The sequence below is a fragment of the Cyprinodon tularosa genome, unplaced genomic scaffold (assembly GCF_016077235.1).
Source record: "Cyprinodon tularosa strain WSP-4 unplaced genomic scaffold, ASM1607723v1 ctg27, whole genome shotgun sequence".
NCBI lineage: Eukaryota > Metazoa > Chordata > Actinopteri > Cyprinodontiformes > Cyprinodontidae > Cyprinodon > Cyprinodon tularosa.
The window spans coordinates 2295888-2316659 of record NW_024038974.1 but is presented as its reverse complement, the minus strand read 5'-3'; the positions used below and the strand labels follow the sequence as shown (position 1 = coordinate 2316659).

The 20772-nt window shown below is 38.9% G+C and overlaps 2 protein-coding genes across 2 annotated transcripts in view; both read left to right on the top strand.

Annotated features, from left to right (window-relative positions):
- The first annotated feature begins 9256 nt into the window (after positions 1–9256).
- Positions 9257–20772, top strand: part of LOC119786273 — a 98526-nt gene continuing 87010 nt past the window's right edge. Inside the window, exons 1-2 of the mRNA XM_038289515.1 lie at positions 9257–9555; positions 13679–13773. Of these exons, the coding sequence (XP_038145443.1) occupies positions 13703–13773 (71 nt within the window). The 5' untranslated portion in view covers positions 9257–9555; positions 13679–13702. The remainder of the gene's footprint in view (positions 9556–13678; positions 13774–20772) is intronic.
- Positions 18722–20583, top strand: sox3 (SRY-box transcription factor 3). Its single transcript, XM_038289521.1, has one exon. The coding sequence runs from the start codon at positions 18929–18931 to the stop codon at positions 19829–19831; it is 903 nt and encodes a 300-aa protein (XP_038145449.1). The 5' UTR covers positions 18722–18928; the 3' UTR covers positions 19832–20583.

The window sequence follows — 20772 nt, the reverse complement described above, 5'->3', positions numbered from 1 at the left end:
CGACTAAAATATCTTTTTACCGATTCCGATGCTATATCATGCAGATGATGTTAATCTATATCGGTGTAAAAAAGTCCATATCATCATTTTCGTAATATTTCAGATATTTGAACATTTGACCACATAAGGGATTTCATCACAAATGATGGTTAGGTGATTATAAATAAAAATGAAATGGTGACATCATGACGAATGCAACTTTCCCAGTGTTACCTTATATTTTCAACCTTTCCTCTAATACAGAGTCAAAATACAAAACGAGAAGCACTACAAGCAAAGCAGGACTTAAAGTTTATTTAAAAAAAATGTCTGCATGCAGGCAGCAGTACCAAAAGCATACATGAGGAAATTACCGTTGTGTTTATTGCTGCACAGAAACCCTTTGATTGTCATATAGTCCTTTAAGGAGAAATTGTATATATGCTGGTACAGGGAAGCTGCTCTGTGGGAACACCCAATGTCATTTGGTTTGAAGGACCTGTGCCAAGTGATAAACATTTTATGTAAAATACAGAACATTGCGATAGCCTGCTGGTCGTGCCCACCTCAGTGGCGTGGACATGATAGTTGCGTCACTGTTGGCGACTGCCGCCTCCCTTCCTCCCTTCAGTACATAAGTATTTACACTGCCAAAACTTCTCCAGCTATTCTTTGGGCCTTAAAACTTGCAATTAAGAAATAATGTAACACCTTTCCAATTGTTTACCCCCAGCAATTTAGTAAACATGTGGGATTTGTCTTAAACCCAATTTCCATGCTGGATGCTGTAATTTACACAAACACATAACTTAATTTATTTGCAGTATTACATGAGTGATTGATGTAATTTATATTCAAACGTTTACATTTCAAAGAGGGAAGTAGGACACACTTTAAACCTCTCAAAAGGTTTAAAGTTATAAGAAATAAGGTTAAAATATCAGCTAAGAGGACAACGATAATAATTCCCCCAAAATAGCAATGTCTTGCACGTAAAAAATCTGGGTTTTGGAGTGTTGTAGATCCCTTTATTGTCCCACAATGGTAAAAATTCATTCCCTGCATTTTGACCCATCCCCTTGGGGAGCAGTGGGCTGCCGTGGAGCAATCAGGTGTTAAGGGTTGTGCTCAGGAACCCAGAGTGGAGGCTGTGGGGATTGAACCAGGTACTTGCAACTTTCTGAAAGCACAAGCGTACTGCTCTAACCCACTTGGCAGATACTCCCCTGTTCATTCTATACATAGCTTCAATAACAGTATTAAGTAAGTTTTTGGGGAGAGCTGAAAAATTGGGAGAGTAAGGTGGTCTACAAAAACTGACTTGGTTATACCAGACTGGAAAAAAATGACCAAAACTCCACCAAACTATTATGAGAAACTATTAAATGGTAAATGGCCTGCACTTATTTAGCGCTTTTTCCAGTCAGGAGACTTGACTAAAGTGCTTTATTTATTAAGTTGTAGAAGACACAAAATCCTGGATCCACGTCGTACAGTTTTAAAGGTTTTGCTGATGAATATTAAGGGAATACATCTACATATCAGGAGTTTAAAAATGTAGAAAACTAAATATCTTCTGCTAATTTAGTTCCTTCTTGTATAACTAACTTACCTAAGACAGTTTTAGTCCAATTAAAGGTCAGAAATGGGGTAAAAATTGCCTATTTTTTCTATGCAGAGGATTAGACTAGTTTAGTGAAGAATATTATTGCAGATTTTCCCACCATTACAGATAAATGGTCCATCTGATCAGACGGCATTTTGTTGGTTCGACTTCTCACACAATGACGGGTCAGCCTTGGTGGCTGGAAGGTTAGCACTAAGCCAAACTCCAGTTAATGTGTGTTGGGCTGTTTATTAGTTGCAGCTGGCTTAGTTGGTGAGAGGTTGGAGGATTAGTGAGGAGAAAGGCATGGAAGCTGGATGTGTGTGAAGATGGATGTGAGTGTGCTGGTGATGGTGGGGCAAATTGTTTTAACCCCTATTACTGCGACTGCATGGTTCTTCCCTTATCTAGGCCGCTGCAGCCACTCATTAATATTCCCTACATATGGCAGCGCTTTCTGTATCATTGTCTATTAATGGGAGGGATAATCGCTCATTCAATTATCAGGCAGTCAGCAAAAGACCAACCGTGCCAGCACAGCTCGGGTTCACAAAGTGGCAAAGCCCAAAACAGATATGTGCCACTGAGAAGGTGAGAGCGATAGCAGGGATTACAACATATTAGCTACTTTAATAAGTTAGGAATGGAGTCATGGGAGGCAAACAGGGATGGCTTGGCAAACAGGAAACATGTCTGAACTTTGCAGCAACAAAGCAAGGGGGGTTGGGGTATGACCTTCTTTATGTTCAATTTGAACATCAAACATCACAGTTTCCCTGCTTTATAACAGCAGCTTCTCCTCTGATAGTTACCAGGTAATGTGGTTGGGAAGAACCTTTGATAGCTGCATTATAGGCTCCAACAGCCTGACCCTGATGTTTGCGACCAGTTTTTTGGCAGTGATCAGATTTACCGCTCCCTCTCTACTGATTTGCGTTTTGCGGCCTCAGGACCTTGTGGTGTTTGTAGCCATACTGCTGAGGCCATGGCCCGGACATGAAGAGGTCAGTAATAATAGCGCGACCTCTGGCTGTTTTGGCCCTCAGAGACCCTGTTGAGTCAACACAAGCACACTTAAACAGAGGGAGGGAAGTGAAGAGGGAGAGTTGGAATGATGTTGTTTGGTTATTTGACGAGTTTGTGGAAGAGTTGGGTCACAAAAACTGGGAGTGCGGAGCTGTTTCTCTAAGACGGCATGTTTTGCAAGACAGATAGGAGGTGAAATGTTAACAAAAATCTTAAAAGAAAATCCACAGTTTGATAAATTTTTGCATTCTGACTGAGGCAAAGGCGGCTGAGGCTGTGGAGGGGCCTTTGTTGGCGGTCCCATTTTCTCCGTCAGAGCAGCGTGCTCACAGGGTCAGCGAAGTTACGAAAGTAATTAAAGCTCGGTGATTCAGTGGCTGCTGCAGAGAAAAGAAAGCAAGCTGTCATTCTGATTTAGAAAAATAAATTACAATTTTAATAATGGGGGAGGATAGGGGTGCGAGAACGTCTAGAGCCTTGGTGAGTACATCAGGGAGGAGGAGGTGGGCATGTTGGATGGGAGGAGGGTCGAGGGGGTTGCTGGCTGCCTACTTATCAATAGTTGCATTTTGTAGTTTTTTTATTTTTTTGAAACAGCATCGGTAGTACATTGTGAAAGCACAAGTGCCCTTAAAAAAGAAAACCCGGGAACATTAACATACTGATTTCATGCGCATGGCAAAGGGCCCGAGCCAATATCAGAGAGGACTCAGCAGTCCTATTGTCTGCTGGGACTCTGGTCCCCTCTGATATGAAAATTCAATTATTTTATAACTAGATCTGGCGCTGCGTTTTGACAGTCTACGGTAGCGCTTTGCCAGCTGCATCAGCGTGGGGGACCAGAGGCTCCTGATAGCGAGAGGGGAGGCCTTTCAGACATTGACATGTTTTTTGGGGGACAAGATTGCCCTAAATGTGTTGCATTTAGGGGCTGAAAGTTAATCTAATGCTCTACCATTATCTCACTCCGGTAATTCCAATACCACCCTCAATCTGTGTTTATGCTCATGCACGCAGCCTCACATACTCGCACATCCATTCATTCTTCAGCAGTTTGAATCTGATTCTCAGGGTTTTCTGCATCCAAACAGGAAATGTGTTTATTCTGCAAGGTGCACAAACTCTCAGCAGGTTGGGAACTATATAAAAAAGAAGTTTTCTTCTTGGCATCAGCAGTTTTCTGAACCCGCCCCCCCCCCACATATTTAAAATCGTGTCTTTAGAAAAGTTTTTTGCCAGATTTACATAGACTAATTATAATATTCAAAGTTATATGCATGTCATTGCTATGTAGAGAAACATTTTTTTACTTAAGTCTGTTGAAGAAGTATTAATGTAATTTAACTCTATTTTTCTCTAAATATTTAAATGGCATTTCGCCATCTTAATGTAGCTACGCAAATACTGGCTAAAACTTTGAAACCAGACAGACATAAGCTGGTCCATTTTCTTAGTTTCCTTTCATATCCTCCATGGCTCATTGTGAAAGGTTTTAGGGGGTCCCTGAAGAGTAGGAAACAGGAAGCAGCCCCCCTGGTAGGGCCCTCTAGTGAGAGCCCACTGTGTTGTGCTTATTATCCCGGCCTGGGAGAAGACGTACCTGCCTCGCCTCATTAGGCCGCTGTGGAGTGCACGCTCAGCCTGCAGAAGAATGGAGCATTAATTAGTATTCTCTGCAGGGGGAACTGCCATTAGCACTTAATTAGAAGTAAGAGTACCATTCAGCAGAGCAGCCAGTTAGTGTGTTTTCTGTCTGAGTCATGCTGAAATATTGCTGAAAGCCCTCTTGCCATTTGTCTTTACAGGAGTTTTATTTCTATACAGATTTGTGTGTGTGTTTTTTTTTTTTTACTTTGTTTAGTTTTTGAAGCATGACAGGGTAAAGATGCAATTGCTTATTGCCTGATTACATATAGAACAAAGCAAGAGGAGCTGGTTCAACCACACCAGAACCCTGTGCTCCCATGCCTGCATGCTTCTGTAAGATTTGCTTTTGTCTACTTGCTGCTGTTGACCTGCATGAGGTTAAATGATGGTTTCTTGGTCCGGCGTGGTAAAAATTGGGTGGTTAGTGAATCCAGGTCAACTTCTCCTATTGGTCATGGGGAAGTTTCTTTGATCTGCTGAGTAGGCATTTAACTTTTTTCTTTTCTCTGTCCCACATCACCACCACTGAGGAGGACAAGGGAAGCTGTTAACCCACCTCGGTCCACTACTCGGCCTCCTCGGTCCTCCGCTCTTACACTTTGCTCGTCCTTTTCTCTAATCCCTGCCCACCCTGACGGCCCCTCCGAGATCCAGGGTGAACGCTGGTAAAGGCGCCTTTTCTTTTCCAGCAATCTGAGAGGCGGAGAGCTGTCATTTGCCAATTTGGCCTGAATGGGGCGGATAGCGGATTGAATGTCGTTTTCCCACCAGGCTGCACCATCCAGACCAGCAGGGGAGGGAGGGGGATGTAGAGAGGAGTGTAATGCTAGAGTAAAATTAGAGCTTTGATGGCAGCTAATAGTGTGTGATGGGAGGCGCTGACGTGGACTTCCAGTACAGACGCCACAGGTTCCCCTGTACTCTTCCTCTCTCCGTCTGACTCACCTGTAAGATTACGCCAGCCCTGCCTACCGTCTCAGAGCTGTGATTTCACCCTGAACAGTGTAATTATACAGCTCCAAATCCAAGCCTCCCCAAGTCAAAGGGCCAGAAAGGTCCAGTTTCTTTCTCTTTATACACACTCATGCATGCAATAAGTGTTTGTGCAAAAGGAGAGTTTGCAGAAAAAAATATTACATTTCGTATTGCTTGTTCAGTTACTTCTGGGAGGAAATAATTTACACAGATGTTAACAAAAAGTTTTTTTGAGTTTGAGTTCAAATTCAAATCATGCCCAACCTCCGTGTTTCTGATGTTCTATTATGTACCTTTTCAAATTTTAAGATTAATATCTGACCATTTTCCAAAAGGTAAACTGTACTTTATCTATATACAGAGTGAATAAACATTTTTTTCTCCTAAATGGTTGAGACACTATAAATGAAGTCATTTGAAACTTTTTAAAATATGCTCACTATAGTGAAATGCGTTGTCTTGGCAATTTGTGCAATTTTGTCGGCTAAAAGCCCTAAAAAGAAAAGGCGACGAAGTATTTGGACAGAGACATGGCTGAGCAAATGTGGCTACTACGGTCTGTCAATTTTATAGAAGGAGCTCCGTTTCACTCGCACCCCCGCCATACTTCAGTGTTTTCATCTGAGAGGAAGAAGAAGAAGAATCCTTGCGCATGCCCACTGAGCGATTTGCCCACAACGGTCAACTGAAAATCAAACATGTTTGATTTTCTCCCGACCAATCCCCATCCCTTCCTGATGGGGAGGTGGTGTAAGAGAGGCTGATCGCCCCTCGTTACCCCCTGTACACTACAGTGTGCACAATCAGGCTGAAAGTCGGCCAGATTGAAAATTTCTCGCACGACTGGAAAGTTGGCCCAAATAGGGCAAAAAATCACACAGTGTAAGCCCGGCTTAATAGAGTCCATCTGTGTTTAACCTGATCTAAGTATGCAGGTGTTTCCTAAAGGCCTCAGGTATTAGAGGACATTATTGAGCAAACAGTATAATAAAGAAGAAGGAAACAATTATCAGGGATTCAGCTGTGGAGATCTTCGACTCAAGGCTTTACTCTAAAATAATATACTACACTTTAAGAATTAAACATTTTACAGTGCATCCCTCTTCCAAAAATTGCTTAAATGCAAAACAATATGCATAGAGTCAATCTTACTGCAAAAAAAACAACAAAAAAAAAACAACATAAAACAACCACAATAGTGAAACACAGGGAAATAGGTCTTTCGTCACATACTAACATCCTGATCTCTTTTCTTTTTCATTTAGCAATAACTCAGTCCTATACCATAGTCCATGGTACCACCAGTGGCCCATTTTTTCCAGCCTAGGCTGCTCTACAAAATCCTACAGAATTTAGAATTAGCTTGCTTTTTTGTTTTGCTGCCTGCATTTTATAATGAATCTAAATCAGAGCTACATTTCAGCACATAAAGAGTTGAGTGAATGCATGGGAGAGCTTCTTAACTTATGGTTACATTTTAGGAAACTAAAATTGACTGAGCAAGTAAAGAATGCAAAGTCAACTAAAAAGAAAATATATTCCACCTTCATAACTCTTAAAAAGAATTACGAGATATTCTTTAAAGCATGCACTTTTGGTGCAGTTTATCTAATTAAAATATAACTAAAAGGAAATTTAATTAGCTCCTTTCAAAGGGTAAAAAAAGAATCACTAAGTGTTTTACAACAAGCAAAAAATTATACATGTAAGAAATTTGTTAGAAAATGGGAATCAAGTGATAGTAGGAAAAATATGATCTCAGTCGTTTGGGTAATTATGTCTAACCTGACAACAGCCAGATGCATGTCTCGCTCCGCCTACTGTAGCTCCACTCACATACATGAAGCTAGGCGGAGCGAGACATGCATCTGGCTGTTGTCAGGTTAAGTTATGTCTACAACATCGAAAAAACTTTGTTTTCCTTTCTTGTGAAAAAATGCACGCTTTCATCCTTAGTGCATGTGAAGATGCTCATAATAATATTAAATTCCCCTTTTAGCTTGTTGGGTCGTGTATGTATTTCCTTTTCAAATATTAACCCTTTAATGCTTTTTCTTCTTTTTGTTACAAATGTATCACTAGCTTTAATTTATGGATATCTGATGTGATAGACCAAAACGGAATAAAGCATAACTGTAAAATGCAGGAAAAAAAGATTACCGTAGATGTTTTCAAAGATTCTTCCAATAAAACTAAAAATAAACCCTTTGTATTTAGGCTAATTTATCTGTACAAACTTTACATGGTTTATTTTTTCCCATTTTCTTTTCAAAATAGTTGAATTTCAGTCTGACGGGACAGAGAATGTGTTTAAATAGTAATGTTTAAGTCTGATCAGATTCTTAATTGAATACAAGTGTGAGATTTGACTGTGAATCTATTTTTCCTTTCTTTATACCTAACCCATTCCATTGCAGGTCTGTATGATTAGGGCTGTAAACTTATGTACAATTTTACTCTCCTATCAGGGAATAATAGATATGTGCTACATAGAAATAAGTCTGTATTTGGATCGCTGGATGGAAAGGGACATTTTCTAAACGACAATGAAAGTAAGCTATCCATGAGGATTTTTGCTTACTGTATAATTTAAACTGCTCCTATGCTCAGTTTAACAATGTCATAAACTCTAATCCAGCAGTCAACATGTACTGCGCACTATTTCGGAAGGCTTTGAATACAACTTCTGGAATAAACTTCCGATCCTCACAGTGCAGGACACCCCATTTTGCAGGTCTCCAATGCAGGGTCCTGATAGTGGGGGTTTGGAGATTTGGCTTCCTCCTTCTCCCCATCATCCATGGCCAGCTTCCATGCCTGAAACAAAGCAAATCACCAAAGCATGATGATACCACCACTGTTGGGTGATGTATTTAAAGGGATTTCTAAGGAGCTCTTAAATGAAACTGCCCCCTCTCCACTTAACCTTATCCATAATCTCTCTGTGCTTTGTTCTTTTATCCTCATAAATCTGTTTAGTTACTAATGTGAGACTGAATTACACACAAGCAGATTCCTACTACTAATAAATTTGTTGATATTTTTCTTTAGCATTTTTTGCAGGCAATTTTCTTTAACAACATAATAGTGTATACAGCTGACCAAAAATGCATAAAATAGTTTAAAAACTTGTATCTTCTTCCTTTGAGTTCTTATTTATACTTTACTTTGTGTTGGTCTGTCATGTCCAGTCCAATAAAATACCCACATTCTAAAGATTGAAATGTAACGCTTTAATCCACACAGTAATCACTCACACTTCGCTCCCCTCACCCTGCCCCCACTACAAGACACATAGATGCCTAGAACATAACACTGGGACCTGCCTCAAGGCCATCATAGGCTCACACACACATTTTCACACCTACATCGGATGTATTAATATCTCCCCAGATTGTAGCGGCACTGTGATGCTTTGACATATGTGCAGTTAAAGGCATCTTAAATGTCCGTATCAATCTGGGGAGCTGTCAGCTTAACAATGATTGAAACAGAACACCTTCGCCGGCGTCAGGCAGCATCATTCTCATCCATGCAATGTTAGAGAGATAGACGGCTCTCTGCAGGACATTCCATTGGATCAGCTGAGCTAGAGCAATTCAGGGGGAAAGATTGCTGGAACTTTTAATTCTGTTGTGCTGGCACAAAGATTATTGTTCATAAGCCAGAAAGTCAATATCCTGTTTGATTTAATTGATTTCCTTGTATTGCTCTCTCTTAGTAATTCTTATATGCTTGTGACCGTGCTGCAGGATTGTCTTCTTCCTGCTGCACATAAAGCATAATACTTGGCTCTCCAGAGACGGGATATGTTTTGTTTTTTAGAGTCTTTCACACCAGCTCTTCCTATTTCTTTTTGTTAACACAATAGCCATCTCTTTTTTCACCCAGTGTGGAAACCCTTTCAAACGGGCAGCTCCAGGTCAGTTTCCTTGCCAAGTTTTGCAGCCTGCCATGTTGTCTATTCTGCTCAGCTATTTAAAAAATGTTGAATATCAACAATGGCTTTCAGTGGTGCATTGTCAACTTTTGTATGAAACAATCTTGGCTGAAAGAGATGGGTCCCAGAGCAGGGAGAGCTCAGCTGCAGTGTGCACTGCCCAAAGAAGTGACTGCCCAGCACTCTCAATGTTTCATACTTCTCTGCTGCGCCTTGGTTGTGCTGTTTGAAAGGCCGAGGCTAGAGTCTGAGCTGAGGTTGGTGTCTGGCATCTTTCTGTCCTTGGAGTGCTGCTTTTGGGCCTGCTGACAGTCAGCTGCTGAAGTCGGATCCAGCAGAGAAATTTGAAGGCAGAGGAACCCTCGGGAGCTGTGAGAGATGGGTGAGTGTCCTGAATTTTTTTCTGATCAGAGTGGGAGGAGGTTAGTGGGAAAGAGTGGAGAGGAAAGGGAGGGGGCATTCAGGAAGACGATGTCGGGGAGCTTTGTGTTCTTTAAGTTCCACTCTGCCCTCATGCGCTAAATTGTAAAGGTGATCCATTGCTTCACATTTGGAAATTAGGTATTTTCACGTTTCACCTTTTTGATCAGATTTTATATTTATAAGAAATGGAGGAACTAATCCTTTCCTGTGCAAAAAAAAAGAACTAACAGTCATTTTGATATTTTAACAATATCCATCATGCCTCCCATTTTCAAGACTCATCCCATTTTGATATCCAGGCTGATGCATGAGTGACTTTAAGTAGAGCTCTGTATTTATGTGTGTATTCTTAAATAAAAGGATGAAAGCAGGAGTGAGAGGCTTGCTTCCAGATAATAGTAGCTTAGGCTCTTTGTCCTGCTGACAGCCAGGAGAGGAGCAGAGGCTGGAAGTCTCCCTGATGCAACCGGCAGCGTCTTGTATGTTTCATTGACATATCAGTCTGTGGGGCAATGAGCCGTTGCTCCTGCACCCCTCGGCACACTTGTGCTTCACATTTGTCGGAGGTGTCTTTATGGAAGTGCAAACAAGCGGCACGACAATCTAACTCTTAGGTGTTGCTGAGAAAGAAAATTTGATGCAAGAGGAATTTAACTCACTTGATTTTATTAGTGCTGCAAACAATTAAGAAATGCTTTACTATCAAGTTCTAAATCAAATTTTGTCCTTATGTTTCCAGAATTTTTGCACAAAAAAAAGCAAATTACTACATTTATTAAAAACATTACAGAAACAACTTTATAGTTTTTAAGCAGAATGATAAAACTATTTTATTCAATTTCGATATTTTTGGTCTCAGATTAAATAAAAAAAAAAATATAATGATAATAGTTAAAAAGGTAAACATTTCGTTTAAAGAGGAAAAATCCCTTGCTGTTTTAGGAAACTGAGTGTTGTCCTCTGCCTCACCTCTTTGAGCTCAACCAGAAGCAAGGTGACTAAATTCATCTCAGTTCAGCCCATCCATTATCTTGTCAACACAGCCAGCTTTCCACCTTAGTTTGCTCTCCTCCCAGAAGACTTGCTTTAATGAAACGCAAAGTAATCACCACACTTATCTCGTCATGCTCAAGGTAATTAATATATTTAGAGGGCGATGGCTAACTCTTAATTAAATTAAGACCCTTTTAATGAGACCTTGGCTAGGACTGAATTTATGGCCACTATCTGCTTTATCAAGTGCTTGGCATGCAAACAGAGATTAGTCATTTTGTCCCAAATCACAACCAGATTGCACATTATATTATTCATGATTTATATATCAATTTATGCTTGTTTGTTTCTTATTTGGGGTTAATAAATTACCTCCTATAATTTTCTTCTTTAAAAAAAATCCTAGCTTCTGCAATTAATGCTCAGCAGCTATGCTGCTGTTACATTTTCATTCTGGAGGGGACTACAGATAACAAACTCTGGGATATTAATCATATTACAAAATTGGTTGTATCTAATTAATTACAGTAACACTGCAAATTAATTGTGGATTCTCACAATATTATCTTAAGCTAATGAAGCCCTGACAAAGGAAGTGTTTCATTTTTTTTTAAAGGAAGAGGAAGCTAGATTAGTGGGATCTCAATTATTGCTAAAACAAAAGAAGGCTGCTTGCTCGGGCACGGTGCAAAGCAAAATGTGACTATTCAGCACTTTCCCCAAAACAAAAAACCAAGAAAGTTTCTTTTGTTTTAGTAAAAATACTGAACATGGCAACGATTGGGCAGATACATGGGGAAATAATGAGGGCTGTAATTAACTGGCCAGGCAAATAATGGTACCTAAAGTGATCATCAAATAGAGGTGGTTGATAATGCCATTCAGTTTTTAGGCATCAGACCAGGCTTAGCCAAACATGTAAGCAATCTTTATTCATTTCAGCAGCTTGCATCTGTGATGGAAATGCATGTATTGAACATTAAAATCAAGTCTATATAAATCACATGTGATCAAAGAAGTTCTTTGTTTGAAAGTTCACCTATATGTGGTCATGTTTAATTTTAAATTTTAAAAGAATTTTTTTTTAACATAATGTGACAGTGTAGTTTTTATGAGATAAATAACATGTTTGAACCTTTAAGTGAACTACCGTAAATCACTATGTTTTATCTTTTTGCATTTTTCTCTTCAAATAAAACAATCCTTTCTCTTTTTTATAAACTCATGTTAGAACCTTCTACTTGAATGAAAACCTTAAAGAATTAATCTTGAAATTGAATATGAAGAAGGAAAACATTGCAAAAATATTCACTTTAGTCCATCTGCCATGTATTTAATAATTAATGTAGTTGGAGTGCTGTGGAATGGTCTTCTTCATTCAGCTTTGGTTTACAAGTTAAACACATTTTTAATAATCCATGGGCAAGAAAAAAAGCCAACCCCGCCCCCCCATCCCCCGATAAAGTTCTGCTTAAGACCCCCTACATACTGGGATCTGCTCTGCATTGGATATCAGAATTTTAATGCCTTAAGCAGAAAAGCATCCACAGGTTGTAGTTGAGCTTTTTTAATGTCATGTGCATTTTTTCCCCTGACATGTTAACAAAATGAATACCCTGTTTAAAATATTCTGCTGTATACTAACGTGCACCTTTTTCCTTCCCTTGGTGGAAAATCTACCACAAAGATGTCTTTGTGCACCTTGTGGGAAGTAGATTTTGCTTTAGATATATCCTTCTTTTAAAATGGTTATCAAAAAAATGCAAGTTTGTTTAATTCCTTATATTCAATGAGCTGAATATGTACACTTGATTCAGATCATTTTGAGACAGACATCAAGTTTATTTTAATCATGAGCTTAGCTTATTGTCTGTTTTCAGTGTGCTTTTAAGGAATAGAATTAATATATTTTTATTTGACAAAATATAACAACTTGACCATAATCCATAAAACTTGTTAATATTGATAATTATAAATTAAAATCCAAGGTGATATTTAATTTCTGGATTTTTTGTTAAAAGCATTGAAAAAACTAAAGAATCTTCAAAATCTAAAATTAACTCACAAAAGTATAGAAATCCTAAATGCAAACCCCCCATATTAGCACCTTAAGTTCTGACCTGAAGGGCCAACACAGAAGTCATGTCATGCAAGAGTGCCTTAACCCAGTAGCTCTGAGGCAGAAGCATATTTTCTGAATTTTTTTTGCTTAATTTAACTTGTATAAAATTAGCTTCAAATGGATGGGAACTTATAATTTACTTTGATGTTTTATTTTTCATTTAACGCATCATATACCAAATGTTGGATATGTTTCCCCTAATCTGCAAAGCAAAGGGTCAGTAATCATTGTATCTTAATGAAAAAAAAATGTCTCTACTGATTTCCTCTCTTGTGATATAATTTCATTTGGCTTCATTAGCCAATAACCACAGGGGGAAAATGCTTTTTGGCAATTATGAGAATTGGAGGGTCAGTGAGAATGGATTTTCACCCTGCTGCACATGATTATCTAAAGTGGCCTTGTCGCAGCGATTAACCCTGGGTCCATGTGTGTGTGGATGTGTGTGATTGACTGAGTTTGAAATGTGCATCCGTAAAATGATAAGCAGCTATGAGCCAAAGGTGATGAGGTGAAAAAACTGTTCCCCTTTGCCTGAGTGAGATGGAGCACAGTGCTGGGTGGTCACGCCTTGTCTGTTTGCGACAGTGGCGGGTTAAAGAGATACACAGGGTCTGTGTCAGCGGCCTTGGCCTCACACAGGCAAATAATGAGGAAGGACATGCTTGGCTGCTGAGGGAGAAAAATAAAAGAAGCTGAAGTTTGAAGCAGATCTCCTGTGTATTGTTTCTGGACGGACGAGGTCGATGAGCAAGACGCCTACATTCCTCATAGTGGTACGAGGTGAGCCTTGGTGTACAGGGGATGACACTTGTGAGCCAAACTAAGCAACAGATAAATCTCTTACAGCTGAGGGAGGAATGCAGTGTTCTCCATTAGTCCTCCAGACAGATGTGCACACTCCACTAAAGCTCTGAAAATCAATACATTTGTCCTCAAATTGTGTGTTTTGCTTTTATGTTTGAAGGTCTGGTGACAGCTCCTTTTTCTGATGGCTGAACCTCCCCTTACATCAGATGGACCAGCAGTCAGAGATGATGACCTGCTTTTGTCGGACATGAGGTACATTAAAGAATTTTACGCGAGCTTGGTGGTTTAAAAAATACCTTTTAACACAAGCGACTCCAAATATTTACTGATTCTGAACAGTTGATCGTCAAAACATTGATTTGTTTTAGGAGATCGAATTTTAAAGATTAAGCTTTAATTTTTCAGATTCATTAAACACAATGATGTATTTCATTATTATGGCTCATATCTAAAAAAAAATTAAACAAAAACTTGCAGAATATTTTAATAATACAAGGGGAATAATGCAATATATTTTTTATAAGGGGGGGGATTTCAATAAACTATAGAGTTGGATGAGTTAATAATAGTTAATAACACTGTAATTAAAACATGTATACAAACAATTTATTCTCCCAACCCAATTCTGAATGAGAGACCTACTACTTGGGCTCAGAAAAGACACGACCGGTCTGTTTCAGGGGCCAATTTTCTCTTTTCCAATTAACATTTAATTTGCTCTGTGTTTTGGAAACCTAGTATAGCAATGACTGGTTTCAACTGTCTGTAGAGATTCTGTTGTCGAGAGAAAGAGACCCCAGAATCAACAATGCAGCTGAAAGTTGCTATCAAGCAACCATGGGCATCATTACACGTCAGCAGAGCATTCATGCTAAACTGTATGAATCCAGTAATTCATTCATAAAAGTCCCAACAAAGTTCTGAGGGCCTCTGATTTACAGATGGATGTACTTTTCAGCAGATCAGCATTTGTGCAAGAATGTATTTTATCATTATTAATTTTCTGACATACTAAATACAAAAACAGTGAAACAAAGAAAATAAATGCTTGATATATTAATGATAATATCACTATGTGTGTAAATAATCTGTATAATAAGTTTTACTTTTTGAAGTTGATTATTGAATTAAATATTTGGTCATATTATTTAATTAATATATTATAATCTCTAAACATAAATTATGTTCTTTATTTAATAAACACTAATTCTCTTTATGTTTGACCAGTCTTTAAATTGTCTTAATCTATATTGGTGACAGTGCTAAAAAAAAAAAAAAAGCCTTAATACTGTTGTTGTTTTTTTTTTTTTTTTTGCATTTTTTTTTTCATTGAAATGCAAAATCTCTAAATATTTGTTAGTCTGCATTTGATCTGTGTTAGTATTGGTGAAAGTGCTTTAGATTTTGAACTAGAGTCGAATACATTAATTTAAGATTTCTTAAAAACAAGAACAAAATTGCCTTTATATTATCAGGAGTTTGATACTTGTAAACCAGAGGCTTTCTTTTTTTCCCCCTGCCATTAAAAAGCTATAGTGCTCTGCAATATTTCTTACCCAGTGCTTTCACTTTGCACAAGAGAGGGTGGTGCCTAATCCCTATTTACTGGAGAGAAACTAAAAGTAGTCTGACAGGAAAATCTTCCTTCAGTGCTCTCCTATAAAAACAAGTAGAAACCTTTGATCCCAACTATTGGTTGGTGAAGATTATAATTTGCCATAAAAGTTGAATCAAATAGGAGCCTTGTTGTCACAGGGATTTAATTTATTTATATATTCAGTCATTCATCTTGTGCAAAACTATGTTTTAAAAATCATGTAAAGACCCTTTATTCGAGGTGCTGACGTTGCCTTATGCATTTATTTTCAGGCTGGCAGGACTTAAAATATAAATGTAATTTAGCCCATCTCATGAGTTATTTCAATAAGAAAGTATAACACAGAACACATCAAGATGTTTAAGATGTTGAAAATTAAACCTTTATCATTTTTTTCTCTATAAAGACAAACAAAAACAAAATTTTTTGCAGATAAACGTTTCAATAAAATAAATAAAATCGTAGAAATGTATATATTACAAATCTGACAATACCTGTTGACTGAATGGGTATCACCGATCCATTCATTTTCTTGAAAGGCACTCTGGTCTATTGCTTACTGCAAAAAAATCTAATCCCAGAGATTAAGTCAAACGCCAGGAAAGAGAATTACAATGTTCCTTGACTACATTACAGATTAAAAATCCTAATCATTAAAATGCATCATTTTTATTACCAACCGCGGCTCTTATTGGTCAGATAAGTCAAATTATCATTAGGACTACCAGCGCAGCTTTGTGCGACAAAGAGGCGATAAGACCAACACTTTTATTCCTTTAAATGACCCGTGAATATTATTTTTACCTGCGCTGAACTGGGGAGGACGCAGCCATTCACGCCACACAAAGGGAACAGCAGACCGTGTGTAAATCGCATCTTCATTTGCATCCCCGGTCCCTGCAAAAAAAAAAAAAAAAAAAAAAAAAAAAAAATCATGCAAATCTTAATGAGACAGTCTCCATTGTGTTTGTAATTGAAAAGCCATTCTTTGTTAATTACTGTTTCTCAAAGGGACCCCGTCCACTGGCCACTGAGCTGAAAACAAAACTGTAAGAAAGAAGTTACTGATGCCGGATAGAAAATGTAGAAAAATGTGTTTATCGTTCATTTAAAAATTTACTTCCAATTAAAATGAACGTGCTGTGGTAGGATAGGTCCAAAATAATTAAAAGAACACATCCAGCAAATAAATGCACTAAATTAGATTCAATATATAACTGAGTTTATATAACGTCTGAAATAATAAAATGTTGCCTGAACTTTCTCAGAGGAGAACATATATGTTTTATATACTTATTTTAAATTTAAGCTTTGGGAAACGTCCTGATTAATTTTATTACATATATGTATGCTTAATCTGTAATAATAATAATAATAATAAAAAAACTATTAATTTTAGTAGTTTTAATGTGATTGTCAGATTTTACTATTTAAGGATGGACTGGGATTGTGTGTTTCGCGCTGCATGAGCTTGATTCTAATTGAAAAAGAAAAATAGAAGATTAGCAAAGAGTGAAGTTTAAGTCAAGACTTCCACATATTTCCCAACATTCAGCAGCAATGCACCCTGAGAGCCCCCTCAGGGCTGTCAGGGCTTGTTGAGCCTGAATCAGAGCAAACTGTGCTGGTGGTCCCTCCGTTCCTTAATTAGGAAATTAGCTGCACAGAGACCCTCATTATCAAACTCCAGGTTACTCCTGACTATATTCTCTCTCTCTCTCTCTCTCTGCTACTGGTCAATTTCCATAAGGAGATTACAAGCGGATCAGCATTGAGATTTGCGCAGATAAACAAATAACCGGTCCCTGAGAATTAGATGACTACTAATTGGACGTTAGTTTTATTGCCCCCGTGCTGTTTGTTCCGCCCCATTGAACGGGAAAATGGAATCCGTTCGCTGATGTCTCTTTTTGAGCGGATTTCTATGGCTCAGGACAAATACTACAGTTGGATCTGTCCCCCTGTTCTGCCAGAAAACACTTAAGTGTCATTTAGTCTAATTTTCAGACATATCTTAAAAAAAATAAATAAAAAATGTAGGGCTATACAAAGCAAAATTTCCTTTTGTGGCTTGTAAAAAAGGCAAGAGTTTCATTTGACTTTAAATTATGGAGAGAAATTCAACTAATGTGTTATGCAATAAATTAAAGTCGGAACAGTTCAAATTTAAAAAAAAAGGAGCGCGTCTCGGTTTACTATTTTTTTGTGGCGCAAACCTGCGCGTTTTATTTGTTTGATGCGCTCCTCCCGTAATGCCGCGCTGATCAGAGCCCCACAGTGGCTGCATTTTTATCTTGTAAAAGCTCCAGGAGGTGAGTTCGCTCCAAGATGCACCCAGCAGAGCTCCCGTAGATACTCAGGTGTTAATCGCTCGTTCCTGATGGTCGATTCGTTTCTGGATCATTAGCAGGTGTGAGATGTTTCACTCGCTTAAGGTTTAGTTTCAGGAGAGAGGGTCGTTTGTAAAGGCCACACATGCAAATAAAAAAAGCAAAGGGGGGGGGGGGGTCTCCATGCTGAACGTTTTGCGCAAACAGCAGCTGACAGCGCCTTAAAAAGGTATGGAACTGACTAAACTTTTCCTCATGGGACCAAAAAAAGAAAGAGCCCTTCTCCTCCACAAGAGGTCGTTAATGTATTAAAATTCCAAAATAAAGGGTCCCTGAACGCAGCAGAGATTTAACATTAATTTAAGTCGTATTTCCTTTAGAACCCTGCATTTTAAAAGAGATGAACCGAATTCAAAATCAAAATGAGTAGCAATTCTTGTATTTTAAATTCAAAAAGCATGTTTGCATGCTTCATTGCATTACAAAAAAAGTTTGATAATTTCCTCCCCAGGGATATTTATGTTGAATATTATCTAATACAAAAAAGGACTAATTTAGAAAAAGTCCCGTAAAAACTAATCCGAGTCTGTCCAAAAGTGTTTGAACAAATAGATAAATAGATCAGTTGAATCTGTTTAAATGTGTCTAAAAACGAACTTAATGCAAACTTTCTATTGAAATGATGTAGCTATAATATTATTCATAATTTTAAAGTTTTTTTTACTTAAAAGTCATCAATATAATTTCAAATAAAACATTTCTAGCTATCTGACATAAATTGTTTTATCTAATTTTATGTCCGCTTAGGTCTCAAGCAAATGTAGCCTTTTGGCACAACTTATATTTTACTTCTTAAAATGATCCGAAATCTAAGTTAAATCTAAGTTAATTTTATTATAGGCTATGTATCAAAGTTTAATTAATAATTATGCTAATACTGATGATTATAATAATTGTGTCCCCATGTAAAAAAAAAATGAAAGAGAAAAATATGCTCTCTAGAATAAAGTATATATTAATTAGAGAATAAATCCCTGCATTTCCAGTCTAAATTCCCATCCTCTGCTTCTAAATGCTGTCATTTCTGAGCCCTTGTAGCTGAAGTGCGCAGCAGTTTTAAATCTTCACCTCCTTCCCTCCCCCTCCAACCTTAAAACGCACTGAAGCGCTCGCAGGCCGGAGCTGCGCTCTGATTGGTCTGCTTCCTCTCATTGTCAGCGCGTCAATCCGTATCACGTGGTCCGGCCTCTGGGCCTATTAACACATGAGCTTGGAGAACAAGTTTACAGACTTGTGTTTGAGAGCCGAGAGGATCTGAGCTGCTCTGAGCGGACACAAACCAGAGGCACCTGCGCACACTTGCTGCTCCAGGCAGAACTTTCCGACCTCTTTGACTTTTTTTTTTCTTAGAGAGGGTTTGTGAACTTTTATTTATTTATTTTTTTCATGTGCGTGTGAGAGATCTACAGAAGTCGTCTTAATGTATAACATGATGGAAACCGAGATCAAGACCCCGCTCCCGCAGTCCAACTCGGGCTCGGCGCCGGGCGCAAAGAACAGCAGTGCCAGCGACCAGGAGCGGGTGAAGAGGCCGATGAACGCTTTCATGGTCTGGTCCCGGGGACAGAGAAGGAAGATGGCCCAAGAAAACCCCAAAATGCACAACTCTGAAATCAGCAAGCGGCTTGGCGCAGACTGGAAACTTCTGACAGACGCCGAAAAAAGGCCGTTCATTGACGAGGCCAAGCGTTTACGCGCAATGCACATGAAGGAACACCCGGATTATAAATACCGGCCCCGCAGGAAGACCAAGACCTTGCTCAAGAAAGACAAGTATTCTCTGCCTGGAGGGCTGCTGGCGCCAGGAGCCAACCCCGTCAACAACTCTGTGTCGGTGGGCCAGCGGATGGACGGTTACGCGCACATGAACGGCTGGACGAACAGCGCGTATTCCCTGATGCAGGACCAGCTGGCCTACCCTCAGCATCACAGCATGAACAGCCCGCAGATCCAACAGATGCACCGGTACGAAATGGCCGGCCTTCAGTACCCGATGATGTCCTCGGCGCAGACCTACATGAACGCGGCGTCCACCTACAGCATGTCTCCAGCTTACACGCAGCAGAGCAGCAGCGCCATGGGGCTGAGCTCCATGGCGTCCGTGTGCAAGACGGAACCCAGCTCACCCCCGCCGGCCATCACGTCCCACTCTCAGCGGGCGTGTTTGGGGGACCTGAGGGACATGATCAGCATGTACCTGCCCCCCGGCGGGGACAGCGCAGAGCATTCCTCCCTGCAGAGCAGCCGGTTACACAGCGTCCATCCACACTATCAGAGCGCAGGGACTGGCGTCAACGGGACGCTACCTCTCACCCACATCTGAAGAAAAAAAAAAAAAATAATTAATAGACTTTCAAAATGTTCTTCGGATACTTGAACTTTTCTCGGTTGCTGCAGCGAAACGTTCAGCAGATTCGTTCAAGAACAATTTGATCTGAAATCCCTGACGCGTCCGTTTGATGAACTTTAAATGGACCGAAACTGAACGCTGAGCCCAACTCCACAGAGGCTTTTTTTTGTTTTTCATCACAAAGTAGAAGCAATCAACATGTGTAGAAGAATTGGACTTCTATATTTTAAATAAATGCCATATTTTCTCGCTTTGAAAAAAGGCATGTGGACTCATGAAGGGGCTGGTGTATTTCAGAAAATAAGTTGGATGGACACTCTGTTCATAAATGTTTACACTTAATTTGTAGGATGTCAGTCGTCTCCACTGTGTTCACAGCCTTTGTAGATTCCCCTTTTTTTTCTTTTATTTTTTATTTCTTCCCCAACATGAACTAGGTTAAATAAAATGTTAAAACTGTGCCGGTCGCAAACGCAAGTTTTATTTATAGCAATTTTTTTTTTTTTTTCCTTTAATAGCTTGTGCAACCAGATGTTTTGTCATGTGAAAATATTCAACATTTTTTTTGTAAATCTGTTTTTGTTCTGTGATGTTCTTTTTTTTGACAGAGTCATGTTTACTCATTTATCCTGAACGAAAAAAAAGGTTTATTTAAACTGACGTTTCTACGTATTTTAAGACCATCCTCTATTCTTAAATGCTGAATAAATTTTTAAGAAACGTAATTTTGCCTCAGTGTTTTGTTTAAAAAATTAGAAGGGATGTTAAAAGGAGGGTTTTGTGCAAAATGAGGAAAAATGTCTCAAAGATGTGTGAAAAACTGAATTGACATGTTGTGAAAATGATATACCTTTAAAAATATGCAATCTATATTTTTTTCATTAAAATTTGTGAAGATCTATACATTTTTAGGC

Coding starts and splice junctions, on each gene's coding strand:
- sox3 (XM_038289521.1), top strand. CDS start 18,929: ATGTATAACATGATGGAAACCGAGATCAAGACCCCGCTCCCGCAGTCC.